The sequence below is a fragment of the Falco peregrinus genome, chromosome 9 (genome assembly GCF_023634155.1).
Source record: "Falco peregrinus isolate bFalPer1 chromosome 9, bFalPer1.pri, whole genome shotgun sequence".
In the NCBI taxonomy this organism is placed as follows: Eukaryota; Metazoa; Chordata; class Aves; order Falconiformes; family Falconidae; genus Falco; species Falco peregrinus.
In genome coordinates, this window is record NC_073729.1 from 20341932 (window position 1) to 20358878 (window position 16947).

The 16947-nt window shown below is 58.6% G+C and overlaps 2 protein-coding genes across 4 annotated transcripts in view; both read left to right on the forward strand.

The window, feature by feature from the left end:
• NUP160 (nucleoporin 160) overlaps nucleotides 1-3900 on the forward strand; it is a 28812-nt gene extending 24912 nt beyond the window's left edge. For 2 of the 3 annotated variants that reach the window (XM_055813331.1, XM_055813332.1), the window contains exons 30-35: nucleotides 1047-1170; nucleotides 1947-2048; nucleotides 2362-2503; nucleotides 2762-2887; nucleotides 3154-3258; nucleotides 3448-3900. In XM_055813331.1, the coding sequence (XP_055669306.1) occupies nucleotides 1047-1170; nucleotides 1947-2048; nucleotides 2362-2503; nucleotides 2762-2887; nucleotides 3154-3258; nucleotides 3448-3534 (686 nt within the window). In that variant the 3' untranslated portion in view covers nucleotides 3535-3900. Of the gene's footprint in view, nucleotides 1-36; nucleotides 1026-1046; nucleotides 1171-1946; nucleotides 2049-2361; nucleotides 2504-2761; nucleotides 2888-3153; nucleotides 3259-3447 lie in introns of those variants that run through there. The other variant, XM_055813334.1, reaches the window with a different exon arrangement.
• Nucleotides 3901-4662: 762 nt separating this feature from the next.
• FNBP4 (formin binding protein 4) lies at nucleotides 4663-16839 on the forward strand. The gene is given in 18 exon segments (XM_055813354.1): nucleotides 4663-4819; nucleotides 4997-5055; nucleotides 5057-5078; nucleotides 6202-6338; nucleotides 6524-6722; nucleotides 6938-7088; nucleotides 7172-7295; nucleotides 7561-7899; nucleotides 8279-8489; nucleotides 10530-10648; nucleotides 13119-13223; nucleotides 13540-13673; nucleotides 13998-14095; nucleotides 14652-14830; nucleotides 15281-15511; nucleotides 15666-16187; nucleotides 16286-16443; nucleotides 16646-16839. Coding segments are annotated over 18 exon segments (2997 nt in total). The 5' UTR covers nucleotides 4663-4701; the 3' UTR covers nucleotides 16737-16839.
• Nucleotides 16840-16947: the final 108 nt, after the last annotated feature.

The window sequence follows — 16947 nt, forward strand, 5'->3', positions numbered from 1 at the left end:
TTCCCCTGAGGTTTTTGCTAGTTATGGCGCTTTCAGCTGTAGCTCAGAAGAGGAAGCAGCAATTTTGTTCTGACCCAGAGACAAACCCAGGAGCTGGCAGGGACTGTTTGGTTCTCCCTAGCATGATGTCTCACCACCAAGTTCGGCAGCTTTGGAGAGGCAGATCAAGGGAACCACTTTTAAGGTTTCAACCATTTTTTGGCTTTGCTGAGCTCTAGTAGTGGTCTGCAGCCTGGGGCTGGGGTTGAGCTCCTGTGTTGGGACAAAAAGACATCTTTTTGTCTTGCTGGAAATTCCCCCAGAGGAAGCAGAATTAGAAAGTCCTAGAAAAAACAGTTACTGCAAGACTACTTTTTGTCCTGGACGATGCAGCTTCACGACACAGCATTAGCTTATCAAAATGGTTCCTTGTCGGGGAACGGAAAGCTGCAACTCTCCCACCCTGGCCCTTTAGGTATGTTCTGCCACTCTGATAAGAGTTATACAACATGTACACATTTTTCCCCTTTAAGTGTCAGGAGGAGATGACTTCCCAGTAAGGGATTGCAGGGAAAGGATTGAACAGCTCGTTTGAGGGCACACTGGAGATGCAGGGAGCCAAGTGTCACAGTTTCATCTCTCCTCCTGCCACTGCCCCTCCTGCCTGCGCTGGCAGAGCTGAGCTGATGCCTTGTTCACTTGGATACAGGCCTGCTGCGCCAGTGACAAGGCTGTCCCCTCCCTAGTCACCTAAACAGCAGCAGCACTTGGCTATGGGCTGTATGTTGCTGCCTGCATCCCTCCAGCTGGTGCCTGATCAGGGACAGCTCCATGGGTCACTGTGGCTCTGTGCAGTCCCTCCATGGGTGGCTCCTGGGCTCAGGAGGTGTTCCTGAGGCCAAGAAAGCCTCTAGCCATGCGATGAGAAGTACTGCTGCAGGGGTTTTTACGCTGAGTGGTTGTCACGGTGCTGTTGTAGCTCTGCTGCTGAATTGCATGGGGTCAGGCCCCAGTAAGCACTGGTGTGTGATTGGGGGAGGCATTTACCTGGCCCTGCTTCCCTGCAGGCAACTCTACACCTGAGGAAACGGTTGCTCTCCTGGTCCGGGCCGGCCTCTTTGACACTGCCATCACTCTGTGCCAAACATTCAAGCTGCCCTTGACGCCCATCTTTGAGGGACTCACTTTCAAGTACGTGGCGAGCTTCTCCTCCCTGCCTTGGGTGACGTGCAGCTGGAGACAGGCGCTGCTTGCAGGGTGCAGCTTGCAGCTCCCCAGGGTCAGAAGCCAGCGCTGTCCCGACCTGTCTGCTCGCCGTGGCTGCTAGGGCTGTGCTCGGCCACAGCAGCTGCTGGCGTAGTGGTTTTGGGGTGGAACTTGCTCTTCATGCCTGAAAAGGAAGAATAAGGGAGCCTTGCTGAGCAGGTGGGGATGGGGGAGAGATTGCTCCCTGGTCTCAGAGAGCTGGCATCTGACAGTCACAGTGAGATGTTGACAGATCTGTTCAAGCTGCTGAGCAGCTTTCAAATAGCAGTTGGCAGAGCACTTGCTCTCCCGTCTGATCTTTGTGCTGCCATTTGCTCTCACGCCTCATCTCTGACCACAGGATTCCTCTTCTCCTTTGCCTCTCTGCGCTCCCAGAGGATGCGTTGTGCCTGTGGAGTCATTCAGGAGCGCTGCTGCGACCTGTTCCTGAGGCTGAATGCACAGAGGGCAGCTCTTGCCCCCCAAGCTCAGGCCCTAAAGCTTGCTAACATCAGAGACATTATTAATTCCTCCCTGGCAGCTAGAGCAGCTTAGAAATTGCTCTTAATAGCCTTCTATTCCTGCCAAGCCAGCTAATTCGTAGCTGTTGCTTAGGAATAGTCCTGCGAGGGGTGGCTTTGATGCTGGCAGCTGTGGCGAGGCTGGGTGAAAGGGCTGGACTCTAAAGGCACCCACTTCTGTTGCACTGCTCTGTCTTGCAGGTGTATTAAGCTGCAGCTGGGAGGGGAGGCAGCACAGGCAGAGGCCTGGGACTGGCTGGCAGCAAACGAGCTCTCCGCTCTGGTTACCACCAAGGAGTCCAGGTAGGTCCTTGTCTGCGGGGGAGAAGAGCAGAGCTGCTTGGTGTGGGAATGAGCGTTAAAGCCTTGCAGGAATCCAGAGGGTCGTGGGTTCACAAAACCCACGTAAAGCAGACCTGTGGGACTGGGATGTTGGGAGAGCCATGCTTCCGTGCTTTCCCCAGCCTGCTGTACTCGGCACACCCCACTTGGCTGGGCCTCGAGCGCAGACATTGAACCCCGGCAGTGGGACAGGTCCCCTGGAGCCACACCATGGCCTCACAGGCAGTAGCAGGGGCTGCTGGCACAGGTTCTGAGGGGAAATGTTGCCTTGCAGTGCCACAGATGAAGCCTGGCGGCTGCTGTCATCCTATTTGGAGCGGTACCCATCCCAGAACAGCCTGTACCATCGCTGCGTCATCAACAAGCTCTTGGCTCACGGGATACCGCTGCCCAACTGGCTCATTAACAGCTACAAGGTGAGAACAGGGAGAGGGTCATTGCTCAGCACGTACTGCTTGCAGCCAAATAACCCTAGCCGTGCCAGAGCTGCCCCATCACCTTTGCTTTGCCAGGCACCTCCTGGCTGCAAGCTTTGCCCTACCTTCCTGTTCCCAGCTCCAGGAATCTGTGCTGGATGCTTTGTGCCTGTCACTGAGGCTCAGAGCAGGTTCCTCGCAGCATCGTGATGGCTCCTGGGCATGTTCCCTGGCTGACGTTTCCCTCTTTGCTTGCAGAAGGTGGATGCTGCCGAGCTGTTGCGTCTCTATCTGAATTACGATTTGCTGGAGGAGGCTGTGGATTTGGTCCTGGAATATGTAGATGCTGTGCTGGGCAAAGGGCACCGGTACTTCGGAATCGAGGTGAGCTCGCCTGCAGCGTGGGGATGTGGTGGACTGTTCCTTGGGGTGGATCCTGCTTGGGGTTTGGGTATCATGCACGTGACTTGCATGACGGTGGTTCCAGAAGTGGGGTGTGGATAACCCCCCCCAGGGGAGAGGGGACCTCTTAGTGGGACCAGTAGGACAAGTGGGTGCCAGGACATGGTGGCTGAGAGTTCTTCCTTGCCGTGGCTGTGAGGAGTCTCTGCCGCAAGCACATTACGATGCAAGGGTTCCTCTCCCCTCAGTTCCCGCTGTCCGCCACGTCCCCCATGGTGTGGCTGCCCTACACCGCCATCGACCAGCTGCTCCAGGCGCTGCGGGAGAGCACCACCAACCACTACAACGTTGTGGTAGGTACAGCTGTGCAGCGAAAAGGGGCAAGGGGGCTTGTAAACACCCTGCGGAGGGGCCTGAAGGGTGGCAGGGAGCACCACAAAGTGCCCTATGCCTGCTCCTGCCTGAGGAGAAGGAAAATGGGAACTGGGTGTGGGACGGGGTGGGAGCCCTCGTTTCTGACACCTGCTCTGCCCCTCACCCAGCTGTATCAGAAGCTGCACGACAAGATGGAGGACTACCAGCAGAAGGTCAGCATGGCCACCCGGGATCACCTCTACCGACGCAACTAGCAGCAGCCCTGTTGCCTGCAAGCCCCCTCCTGCCCCAGGACAGCGCCTCCTCAAGGTGACGTCCCTGGGAGGTGACACCGTCCCACCCTGCACTGCCTCAGCCAGTGGTGTGCTGGTTTTACTCATTTTTTCTGTAAGGGTCTGGTCTGGGGAGGTGGAGTGCACCTTTGGCACAGCACTCACCTTGCTGTCCCTGTCCCTTCTGGGGGTGGGGGATGATCGGTGGCTAACAGAGCTCTGGGCTGCAGCCGTCGCCAGGACCGTCCCCTTGTGCTTATCCTGTACCATACACGGCAGGTTTTGGCATTTCTTTTATTTATTGTTGTGGTTTTGGATGGACTTTAATAAAAGCAAAGTGTTATTACAGGTCTGCGTCTGGCTGGCTGCACCCCTGGGAGCACAGCGGGGGTTTCGGCGGGCCGTAGGGCTTCTCTCCCTGGGATTCTGCACGTACAGCCCTTGCTTACAGGGAGCTCCCTGTAGGACTGTGCTACAGGGCAGACTGGAGCTCTAGGGCCCAGGGGCAGGGCTGTGCTCCACAGCGGTGGTGTGCCCTATGGCTGAGGGTGGCACCTCGCTATAGGGCCGAGGGCAGCACTGTGCTGTGGGGCAGGATGGAGCTGTCAGCCTGAGGGGCAGGGCGCTATAGGGTACCCAAGAGTTGTAGCCCCTTGGAGCAGCACTATGCTATAGGACAAGCCAGGGCTGTGGCCCAGGAGGGCAGCGTTGTGCTATAGGCTGCCCTATATCCTAAGAGCTGTCCTGTGCGGCTGTATCATAAAGGAGCAGCACCATCACGTAGGGCCGGACGGGGCTGTAGGCTCAAGAGACACCCCGGGGCGGGCTGTAGGGCAGCCCTGGGCTATAGGGCAGGGTGGGGGTCTCCATGGCGGGGGCTTTGGAGCAGGACGGGGGTTCCCCAGTGCTGGGGGGCGCTCCCTGGGGCAGGAATGAGGGGGAGGCTGTCTCTGGAGAAGGGTGGGGGGCTCTGGAGCAGAAGCGGGGCTCCCTGGGGCAGGATGGAGGGGTACCTCCATGCCGGGAGGGAGGGTCGCCGCAGCAGGGCCGGTAAGCGCGAGGCGCCCGGCCCCGCCCCCCGCCGGCCCGGCTCCGCCCCGGCCCCGCGCATGCGCCGCCGCCCGAGGCGCCGCTCCCGCCGCCGCCGCCATGGGGAAGAAGTCCCGCGCCGCGCCGGGCCGCCGGCCCATCCTGCAGCTCTCCCCGCCCGGGCCCCGCCGCGACGAGGCGCCGGCGGCCGAGGGGGCTGACTCGGGCTCCGAGCAGGGTAACGGGGGGGGCGCCGTGCCCGGGGGGGGGGGCGGGGGCGCTTTGTTGGCGGGGCGCGGCCTGGCGCAGGCCTCGGCGCGGCCTCCTCGTAGCGCTGCGGCCTGCTGGCGGCACCGGGAGGCCGGGGCCCTGCCGCCCCCCGCCCCCCCCCCCCCAACGGCTTTTCCCCCCGCAGACGAGCCCGAGGCGGTGGCCGAGCCCCCCCGCAGCGCACCCAACCCGCCGCCCCCCGCGCCCCGCCGCCGTCAAGCCCACAGGTACGGGACCCCCGGGGGGGCGGGGGGGGGTAGGGAAGGAGCGCCCCCCCCGCCCAGTGCTCATCGAAAACCGGGATTTTCCTCCTAAATGCCGCTCTCGGGAGGGGCTGCGGTTGCTCGCCCCTTAAACCTTTTTTTTTGAAGCATCTGACCGCCCCCCCTTCAAATTATTTTTTTTAGGCGGGCACAGCCAACCCCTTCCTACGCAATCTCTGTTCGGGGTGGGATTATCTCTTTTTTTAATCATCTTGCATTTTTTTCTGAGGGATGTGATTGTTCCTCCTTAAGTGCCTTTTTTTAATTTATTATTGGGGCAGCATGATTGCCTTCTTTAAGTGCTGTTTTGTCTGGGGGATGGGGGCGATCCCCCCCCCCGGTTTTGGGGGGAGCAGGGTTATTGCTCCCACTGCACCGTGCGTGGGGTGGTGGGAAACTGCCCCCACGGGCCCCCCCAAGGCGTTTGCAAAGGGGAGGTGAATTCCTGCCTTAAAAAATTATTTAGGAGGTGTTTTTCCACCCTGCGTATTTTTATCTGGGGGAAGAAGTGATTTTATTTTGTCTTTTACTATTATTGCCTATTACTAGCTCTTGAATGAAATTAATACCAATTCAATAATTAAAATTTTAATATTTTAGGGAGCAGTGACTCCCCTCTTTGGTTTGCAGGCAGGATATGATATTCCCCCCCCCCCAGTCTTTTTTCAGCGATAGTGGAGCATTTTTTTTTCCCTCCTGGCATTGTTCTGTTGGTTTATTTTCCCCCCAGGAGAGTATTTCCCACCCCGGTGTGGTCGGGGGGCTGGTCCCCCCCTGGTTTTGGGGGTCAGGAGATGTCCCTGTGGATGTTTTGAAGAGGGAGGGGCAGCGTTTATTCCTGAACGCTCATGGGAGGGCGTGCCCACCCCCTCCAGCTGGCATTGCCGCTCCCTGGGGGGCTGCTCCCCCCTTGCAGGACTGGGGCAATGGCAGGACCACCCAGAGCGGGGGGCGGGGGGGGCAGGTCCACTTCCCTGTGGTGGCAGCAGGAGCCTCGCTGCCTGCACTGGTGGCTCCTGGGTGTGTGTGCCACACTGTGCCTCCCCTTTGCTGAGGGTCTGCTGCTCCCCTCTCCCCCTGTGGCCAGGAGGCTTGTGCCTGCTCGGCGCCTATGCAGACAGCGATGATGAGGAGGGTGAAACCCCGGAGAAGTCAGCCCGTTCCGCGGATGCGAATGGCAATAATTCGTCAGACATTGACAGCACGCTGGCAAACTTCCTGGCGGTTAGTGCGGCACCAGGGGTGTGGAGGGGAGAAGGGTGCAGGGGGTTTCCTCCCTGGGAGGGAGCGGGGTGGTGGGGAGAGGGTGGCTTCACAGCCTGAGACATTGTCCCCTGCTGATAAGCGCCTTCGCTCTGCTTTTGCGTCCGCTGGGATTTGATGTTCACGTCGGGATGTTGTGTTCGCAGGAGATCGATGCCATCACGGCACCTCCGCAGCCTGCCGAGCCCAGCGCTGCCACCACCTCCTCCTCCGCACCGCCCCCCACGCCTCCCCGCCCAGAGCCGAAGGAATCGGGCTCGGGCCAGTCCTCCAGCACTGCCAACGGCGCGGGCTCTGCACCAGCGCCAGAGTGGCAATACGACACCCAGTGCTCGCTGGCGGGAGGTGAGCACCTCACCCGTCCCAGCCAGGTGGGCTGCACCTATCTTGGGGGGCTCCTGACCCTCACTTTGCTGCCCAAAGGGAGCCGAGGGTGGTGAGGAATGGTTGTCTCCAGGGAAAAGGGGGGTGACAACGGCCTGGGGGACCAATCCTGTTCACGGTGGGACACAGGCTATGCACATCCCCTGGGTGACGGCCTGTCCTTGTCCCCCCGGCAGTGGGGGAGCTGGAGATGGGCGACTGGCAGGAGGTGTGGGACGAGAACACCGGCTGTTACTATTACTGGAACACCCAGAGCAACGAGGTGACCTGGGAGCTGCCACAGTACCTGGCAACGCAGGTCCAGGGCCTGCAGCACTACCAGCACAGGTGAGTGAGACCCCAGGCCTGCGAGGGGAAGCACTGGAACGTTGTCCCCATGCCCACCCTTCACTCCCTTCTCTCTTCCTCAGCAGCACCGTGGCAGGCACCAACGGCAGCTTCGTAGCAACTGCCGAGCTGTACCCCCAGGAGAAGGGGGCCGCCCCAGGCAGCATTGGCCGTGGGGCCAGCCTCACCAAGCGGGAGGTGAAGAAGGTCAGTCAGATGGGCCAGGCAGTGGCTTTTGGTTGTGATGGGGCTTGTAGGTGCCCTTTTGGGCTTCTCTGGCAGCGAGTGGGTCACTCTGCTCCCATTTGCAGCTCAAAGAGGGGCCCCATCAGCACGGGTTTGCTGCTTGGGGAAGGTGTGGGTCTGGGGCGAGGAGCAGGGAGCAGTGGCCACTGCCGGAAAGTTCGCGTGGTTGCTGCCAGAAAGCTCACGCAGCAGCTGCCGGAAATCTCACACAGGCTTTGACCTGCAGGAAGTGAACGAAGGTGTGCAGGCCCTCTCCAACAGTGAGGAGGAGAAGAAGGGGGTGGCTGCAGCCCTCCTGGCCCCGCTTCTGCCTGACGTGGTGAAGGAGGAAGAGGAGCGCTGGAGGAGAAAGGTGATCTGTAAAGAGGAGGTGGAGCCGCCCCCAGAAGAGGAGGTGAAAGCGGAAGAGGTGGCGGCTGCCCCTGAAGAGCCAGAGGCTGGCAGGGATCCCCTGGAAGACACGCTGCAGGAGGATCTGTGCAGCGTGGTGCAGTCAGGGGAGAGCGCTGAGGAAGAGGAGGAGCAAGACACCCTCGAGCTGGAGATGGTGCTGGAGAGAAAGAAGGTAAGGGAAAATACTTTTGTTACAGGAATGAGGCCTCACATGCAGGGAAGGAATAGCTGGAAATAAACTGGGAGCAGCAGATGTTCCCATCTCCTGCCTCCTTTGGAAGAATGACACTGCATTTCCAGTGCCGCTCCTATATGGGCGTGGAGTCCTTATAGGTCTGGGCGCTGATCAGCTGCAGTTTCATATGGATGCTCTGCTGGCGTGTCAGCAGCCATTGGCAAACAAATTCTTGCTCATCTTTGCTGCTGTTAACACCATGCCCCCAACTAGAGCAGCCGTTTGCTCTTCTTTCACGGGTGACTTGTAGCCACGGCTGCTCCTCAGGGGAGGTTCAGGTCCCTGAAGTGCCGCTTGCTGTTGTGTGTCTCTGCAGGCAGAGCTGCGCGCCTTGGAGGAAGGCGATGGCAGTGTTTCGGGCTCCAGCCCACTGTCTGATGGCAGCCAGTCGGCCTCACAGGACGCAACCCGCAGGCTGGCCTCCAAGCGAGGGAAATGGAAACTGTTTGTTGGAGCCACCAGCCCTGAATCTGCGAGTCGAGGCTCCAGCAAAACGGGCCGGGAGAGCCCGGAAGCAGGAGAAGCAGGTAATTGGAAAGGCTCCCTTCGGAGGGAGGAGTGGGTGTTCGGAAAGGCCACAGCCCTCCCCCACCGGGGTCTTCTTTCCCCGAAGATGTGCGGGGTGCCTGCCCGCAGAGCCCCGTGCAGCATGTAGAGAAGCCAGGGCGGGCAGTGAGGTACGTGTGCTGGGTAGGGGACAGGCCTGGAGGGTGGCAGTCACCAGTGTCACACACATCAAGCTCACAGGCTGGCAGCATGAGCCTCACGGGCTCAGGGCAGCATGGGGATGAGCTGGTGCTCAAGCAGTTTCTCTCCTTTATCTTAATTAAAGAGCATAAACAGGAGAGTGCCCCTGTTCAACACTTTTGTCAGGAAAATGAGCAGGGGAGTGCCTGTACTTGACACTGTTATCAAGAGAAGGAACGCAGAAGTGTGGTAATGGCCACTTCACATCCACCGCCTTCCGCTTTCCTCCTGACGTTACAAATCTTAACCCTGGCGGTACATGGGGAACTGTTACCTTCCTCTTTTAAAGTTCTGGTTTTAAGCTGCCTGGTAAGAGTTGCCAAATCAGGCAGCCAAGGTGTTCCCCAAGAGCCATTCCGGCTCTGCACTTGTTGGTGTGTAGGAAACGTAAAGCAGGACCTCGCTGCCAGGAAGACCTGGTTCACGTAGGGTGTTTGATACTGGGTGTGTGTGGGATGCATCACCCGAGCAATAACAACCCCTCAGCGGAGCGCGTGTGCCTGTTGGCGCTCCGCTTTCCTGTGGTGCAGCACAGGTCTTTCAGAGACGGTTGACAAATACATGAGGAGCAGTTCAACGGATGTCGCAGAGCATCGTATAAATTTATTGCCTTGGGGAAATCATGTGATTGCAGCTGTTAGCGCTTTGCTGCAGCCTGTGCTTTGCTGCCTGTACTGACATTCCTGTCCTCCCCAGCCCCTCCAGAGCCATGCTCCCCGAAACACACTGGCTGAGGTGTTTGAGGGAGCAGCCCGTGCCTGCCAGCCCCGGCACTTCCAGATGTGCCAGTCCCTCCCTGGTGCAAGGTTTGATTCCAGCCACCTGCCTCATGGCAAAGAGGGAGGCAGCACAGAAGGCTGGCTGAATGAGGGATAACTGCTTTTCCCAGGAAAAAAAATGGTACAGAAGTGCCCTGAGCCTTCAGCAGACTGCCCTGAGCCTTCAGCAGACTGCCCCAAAACGGGTCTGACGTGGCCCTAACTCGCACTGGCTCCGGCAGAGCTGTGAGCTGTGTGGCCTGGCTAGGGTTAAGTGATTGATGTTTGTCCAGGGTGACACTGGGGGATGGTTTCCCCCCTTGCGACTTGCAGGCTTTCGAGCAGAACATCCCTGGAGCCAGCTCTTCCCATTGGTGCCTGGTTACCTGGGGAACAGGAAGCTGTTACTCTTAAAATAAACCCCAAATAAACCCAAAGTTGAGCACCCAGCTGCCAGAGGGTGACTGAGGGAACTGTCCTGCCCTTGGGTGCCAGAACACACCAGGAATGTGGTTTTTTTTCCCTCCGAGGGCTTTAGTAGTCCCTTGCAAAACTTTCTTCCCTGGAAATTGTCACTTGGACAGTGAATTAGGCACAGCTGTTCTGTGATGTGACACAGGCAAAACCTTATGGTCTTGACAGCTTTTTGGGAGCTCTTCAGTCTTTGGTAATTGTTTCAACTAATACCCAGTACCTTTTCTTGACAGATTATTAAACTGTCAGAGTTTAATGACTGCCTGCCTGGCAGTTAGTTCTTCATGCTACCTTGAGCCCCTGTGCTCCAGGCTGTTCCTTCTTCCTGCCCTTGTGCTGTAGCAGCTGTAATTCACTGCGTCCCGCACTGTCCTGGAAGGACCCCCACCATCACAACACAGAGGCAGTGACCTTCTCCTTTTTGATTTCAGGCTCTTGTTGCCAGCTTCTGTAGGAAAGAGGCCTCAGCTCTTTCCCCACCGTGTCCTGCATCGGCTTTGGCTCCCTAGCATGGTGTCTCCAGCTGGCTGTTGGCAGTGCCGTGGCAGTGGTGGGAGAAGAGCTGACTTGTTGTTTCTTCTCCTGCAGCAGCGAGCACAGAAGCAGCTGATGCAAATTCAGACAAAGAGGCAGAGCCTGAGGAACCCCAGGAGAAAGCAAAAGCCCAAGTGGCACCAAAAATAGAAGAGGAGGAGCAGGACCTAAAGGTACAGAGATGCAGAGATGCATGTCAGTGAGATCCATCTCAGCTCGCGTAAGGGATGCAGCTGGGCGCTTGGCTGCTCTCCCAGGGGCTCGCCATGCCGCTGGCAGCGCGGAGTGACATGCTGGCTCTCTCAGCCACCTCTGCCCAGGGGATGCCACCAGCCAGGGACGCCTCAGCTTTGGGCTGTGGGTTTGGCTCAGCTGCAGTGACCTTGTCCCCCTCCGCACTGCCGGTGTGACGGCTCCATACCCCTGCTGAAGCTGTAAACCTTAGATCCCAGTGTGGCTGCAAGAACAGCTTGCCCGGGCCAGTTGGGCCGGCATCTCTGCAGCCTGGCATCCTGTCTCCAGCAGGAGCCAGCAGAAAAGGCTTGAAAGTGTTCTTTTTTAAAAAAAAAAAAAATAATAAAAAGGGGGGTGTGGGGACATAAAGACTGAGCCCTGGGTCTTGTTGTGAAGGAGAGCAAACACTGTTGTCTTGACTTTCTTTTCACCAATAACGATATTACAGTCCTCTGGCACGCACCTGTTCAGTTGTCCCGTTTCCAGGCTGAAGACTCCTCGTCCGTAATAATCTGTTTCTGGAGGCTGCCGGTACCTGTTGCTGTGCCCTTCGCCCGGCATTACTTTTTGCAGTTGTTAGATGCAAACTGGGGAAGCCCTGGGGATTCCTGCAGTGTTGTGCTGATGTTTTCTTTTCTGAGCCTTGATTTGCTCTTTCTGGCTGCGGCTGAACGACTCCCAGAGCCCCTTCCTGAGCCGTAGTAGTGACACGCAGAGCTACAGGCTCTGGGTGATAGCTCCACAGAGTGGTAGGGGAGATCTTTTCTATTTGTCCTTCTGATTTTCTGGTCGTTGGTTACTGCGAGATCTCCTACAGTGTTAATTTTGGCTCTGGAGTAATTTTGTTTTATTCGCAAACATTATCACTTCTCTGTGTCAGATGGTTTACAGATGGAGAATCACTGGCTTGTGGTGGAAACCTGTAGCAAAAGCTGACCTCTGGCCCTGCCTTTGTTTCCCACCACTTAATCATTTTTCCAGTGTGAAAGGGAAGGGCTTTGTTGTTGTCCTCATGATGGATTTAGTGTATCTCTCATAAGAAGAACTCTTTAACAGAGTTTTGAGATGTGACATTCCCTGCCCAGAACCACTGAGCCTCCCTCAGCATAGCATCTACATGAGGCTTGTCTGATTTTCTAAATTTATTTAAAAAAAAAAAAAAAAAGCCTGCAGCAGGACCACGCTTGTTGGCTGCGGTGCCCCAGATGGCTGCCAAAAGCCCTTTAAGCTGTTACGTTTGCTGTCCCCTTTTCTCCCGGTACTGGCGGTGCTCTGTGACGGACTGTGTGCTGTAGCGTGGTGCTTTCCCATGCAGGATCCCTTTAGAGCTGTTGGAGGAATCCCGTCTCCTTGGGTAATTGGTACCGTTTGCTTCATCGGTTTGGGGTAATCTCTCTTATGCCGGCTCTCTGGTTTGCAGGAGATCCACCGGGTCCTCCGCTGCGAAGTCACCCTCTGCTGTGGGATCTTCCCTGACTTCTCTGTAGCCATGTTAACTCGGGAATTCATTTCCCTGCCTCAGGCTTCCCTAACGCTGCTTGTCTGTCTGGCCTGGCCCCCTCTCTGGAGACAGATGCTGCTTGTCAGCTTTGGGGAATTTCCAAAGCCTCTTCTGAACAGTGAAGGGGGGAAAAAAAATAATTTTTAGAGCCCTCCTTAAAGCAATTGTGATGCCACTTGCAGGCGTCCCCATTTCTGCTCTAGATCGCTTTCCAGCTTGTGGCGGCTCTCATGCAGGTCCCCTCAGTCAGGGGGGCTGACAGGGGGATCCCCCTGTCCCCGTGCAGTGCCAGAGTTGAAGGTTTTGCTCCTGTAGGACGCTGGGGTTAACAGTGGTCGCTGTGGGCCGGCCTGAATCTTAACATGGATAAAGTTTCTGCTCCAGGAGTAAATCCAGAGCTGTTACCCGTTTCCTGAGCTTTCCAGCTAGTTCCTCCAGAAAGCAACGATTTACAAAGCCTGAAATTATATCCTGGCCCGTTTCCTTTGGGAAATGTTTGAAGTATCCAATATAACGCTCTGCCCTGGCAATTGCTCTGCTGTAGCTCCAGAGCTGGAGCACCAAAGCAGACCAAGCCCATACCCTCCTTCAGCTGGTGTGAAGCCGTGGCGGCGCTGAGAAGCACTGGGGGCCATGGCTGGGCATAGGGCAAGGTCCGCACGAAGGAGCTGGGGTTTGCCAGCACCTCCTGCTGCTACACAGGAGGTCTCATCCTGCCACTCTGTCCCTGGGGTGCAGGAAGTAGCGGGGCTTAAAGGAGGGGGTGGCACGTCCTAGTCCCACCAGGCTGAGGGGCCACGGGCAGTCCTGAGTCTCGTTTGCCGGGGATGGCCTCGAGCTGTGGGGCCGCCGCCGCCCGGTGACGCTACCTAAGGGCAGCTCTTTACTCTCCCCTTTCTCCCTGGCAGTTTCAGATCGGAGAGCTGGCAAACACTCTGACTAGTAAATTGGAGTTCCTGGGCATCAACAGACAATCTATCTCCAACTTCCACATGTTGCTGTTGCAGACAGAGGTAACCGAGCCTTCGCCCCTCGCTCCGGCCTTCTGTTCCGAAGCGGATCAAATACTGTCCGCCGTTTGAGCGCCGAGGGCCGCTGCTGCGTGAACCTCGTGGCCGCGGCAGCGCGGCACCACGCCGTGTGCCCACTCACCCGCCTCCTGCAGGGCCCTTCCTCCGCGCGGGGAGAGCATGGCTTTGCACGGAGGCGGTGTCTTCCTCCTGGCCCCCCCGAGTCCCGTGCCGTAAGGGAACCTCCCAGACCTCGAGTCCTGTCTCGAGGGCCGCTTGCAGCCTCCCTCAACGGCTTCCCCCGGTTCTTGCCCTCTAGACCCGCATTGCAGACTGGCGAGAAGGTGCTCTCAATGGAAACTACCTCAAACGCAAACTCCAAGACGCAGCCGAACAGCTAAAACAATACGAAATAAACGCCACCCCTAAAGGCTGGTCCTGCCACTGGGACAGGTACGCGCTCTCCTACCTTTCTCACCTTTCATCTCTGACATCTCAGACATGATTTGTGACCATCACCACCTGACGACGTGGCGCCGTCCCTCTGGGAGACTGAGAGCAGCTTCTGTTAGCAGTGCTGGGCAGGCAGAGCAACGTCCGGCACTCACAGAGTTTGGGCCAGCCACCAAACTGGAGGATCCAAACGGAGTGCTCAGTGCTTTGAGACGGAGCTGATTCCCTGATCGGACAGAGCTGGTTGCCACTCTTGCGAGTGTAAAGCGCTGTGGAGGGCGGGCCTGGGGGGTCGCGCATGCGAGAGCTCTGTGAACTTTGCAGGATCTCTGGATCACCTCTTCTGACCAACAGCTCTGACAAAGGACAAACTTCAACTCATCGACGGAATGAAGAACAAGATTTCTGTCTCCTGCCAGCAGGTCAGACCCAAACATTTCTTTGTCTATTTGGCTTTCTTGATTAATTTTCCTTTGTTTGAAATCTTTGCTCTTTTGTTTTTCAGCTCCCAGATCCGCTCCCTCTCTCTAGCATTCACTGTGTGTTTGACACCAAGAGTATCATAAAAGCGACCTCCACGCACCACGGGGTAGGGGGGCAGCCGCTTCTCTCCATTGGGCTGTTCCCCGGTGCCTCTTCTTGGAGGGCGACTTTCAGCCAAGGTGGCGGCTGAAAGTCCTGGTGCTAGCGAGACGTCGCTCTGCCGCACGCTGGCCTGCTTTCTCAGCCCTCCCCTCCCTCGGAGCGGGGGGCTCAGGGCGACGTTCACGCAGCCAGCAATGCAAATAGCTTTGAGCGAGCCAGCTCGGGCCTCTCCTGCCTCTGTCCTCAAAGTTGTTTGTTGCGTTTGGGAGAGCGGCAGCCCTGCTGCAGAGGGTCTTCCCTGCGAGAGCGCACCGCTGTCGTGGGCAGGCCCGCCTCGGAGTGTCGGTGGCGGGGAAGGGAATCTAAAGCCTCCTTCTCTTTCTTGTGATTTAGGGAGCATAGACGCTATTTCTATGTTAACGAGCGCTCAGGAGAGTCGCAATGGGAGTTCCCCGACGGGGAGGACGAAGAGGAGGGACAGCGGACCACCGACAGAAAAGCCGACGGTCCTCCTAAACCACCTCCAAAAGACAAGGGAGAGCGCGCAGAGGACCCCGCCGAGCGCCCCGCAGGTACAGCGAGGGGCAGGAAGGGGGGGTCACTGCGGCTGGGGGGGTCCTGGCCCTGAAACGGGAGTGCTGGGGCGCCTCACCAAGCGCTAGAGCAGTACAGGGTGGCACTGGCCTCCCTCCCTGGGCACTTCGTGGTGGCTTTAGCGAAACTGGGACGAGCACCACTCCCCCCTCCCAGCTGTCCCCATCGGTTTTAGGCATTGCAGCGGCACCGCGGAAGGCAGGGGGCAGCTCATCGGTCAAGCCGGTGGCCTGAGCTCTGCCTGCCCGCTCCCAGGCAGGGCCCTGGCAGGGAGGCAGCAGGCAGGAGCAGGCAGCGCGGTCCGTAGCGTGGGTTTTCAAGCCTGTGTCAATATGTATTCTTCAGGCTCCCTTTGTAAAGAATCCTTCTCAGGCCAAGTTCCTGCTACGTCTCTCATGCCGCTCACTCCATTTTGGACTCTGCTTCAGTCCTCTGTCCCGGTACTCCAACCTCCCTTGCCTTTGGAAATGCCTCCGCCGCCTCCGCCTCCACCGGACTCGCCCCCGCCGCCACCCCCACCGCCCCCGCCTCCCGGAGAAGACGGTGAGATCCAGGAAGTGGAGATGGAAGATGAGGGGGGCGAGGAGCCACCCGCCCCAGGAACGGAGGAAGACGCTCCCCTGAAGCCTCTCCTGCGCCCAGCTGCCAGCAGCAGCCAGGTGAGCAGCGGTCCAGCAGCCGGGCGAAGCTGGGGCTGGGTCATGTCCCACCACCCCACGCCTGGCGCCTGTGGGGCATGGAGGGGGGTCGTTCGGCCAGACCTCAGGGCCGTGTCCACCCTGGCTCAGCACTGACATTGGCGCTCTCTTCCAGGGTGCCGTTGAACCGGGCCCGGCCCCGCTGCTCTCCACCAAGCCTCAGAAGAGGAAAGCCGTGGAGATGAGCCCGGGGCTGATGCAGCGAACGGCCACCATCGGCAGCTGCCCCGTCATCTACAGCCAGCCCCTGATGGCCGCCGGCAAGTACCAGCCTGCAGCCGTGCCCCTCGCCTCCCTGAGGCCGCGCCAGCGGCTGCAGGGCGAGATCCAGGGCCGCCCCAACCTCCGCATGGCGCCAGGCCACGCCGGCCCTCAGCCCACCACGCTGGGCCTGCAGTCCAGCTACCTCGGTGTGACGGCACCCGCCGCGCCTTCTGTCATGAGCTACTCGGAGTGCGCCGCGCCGGTCAGCCTGGCTGCTGCCGCCGTGCAGCCGGCCCCGGCACGAGGAGCCCTGCCCGCTGCCAGCACCACCGAGCAGCCGCCGCCCCCACCGCCCCCCCAGACGCCCCCACCTCCTGCCCCCAAGGCACCGCCACCGGAGAAGGAGAAGCCGAGGAAGGGGCGGAAGGACAAGGTAAGCGGGTAACTTGTGCCCATCCTTTGGGGGGTGCTGGGCACCCTCTCCTCCCTTTCCAGCCGCCCTCACCGCAGCCTGTTGCATTTCTGGCACAGGGCAAGAAGGGCAAGACAAAGATGCCATCACTGGTGAAGAAGTGGCAGAGCATCCAGCGGGAGCTGGACGAGGAGGAGAATTCCAGCTCCAGTGAGGAGGACCGGGAGACCACTGCCCAGCGGCGCATTGAGGAGTGGAAGCAGCAGCAGCTGATGAGGTATGAGCCCCAGGAGGCTGCCCCAGCTGCCCTTGCCTGTGGCGCTTTGCCTGGCTTGGCGCTTCCTGGGGGCCTTTTCCTTGTCCTCCATAAAGGCAGGGGGTGCAGATCCGGATCTTGGGCAGGGCAGGGGGCGCAGGAGGGCAGTGGGGAGCATCGCCTCACACCACCCGGGCACTGACACCCCACTTTGTCCCTGCAGTGGCATGGCAGAGAGGAATGCCAACTTCGAGGCACTGCCAGAGGACTGGCGAGCGCGGCTGAAGCGGAGGAAAACTGCGTCGAGCACATGAGGTGTGCACCGCACACTTTGTTGGTTTTTTTTTTTTTACAGATGTACAGTTCAGAGCCCTTCACTTGACCGTTGTCCAATAAATTGTAGCAGTTTGGGATGTACTGTCTGGTTGAGTGGGGCTGTTCTTGCCCCTGCCACGGGGCCAGGGGCAGTTCAGGGCTGGTGTGCGTGTTGGCCCTGGCTCAGGCTGATGCCGTGGGAGCCCTCTG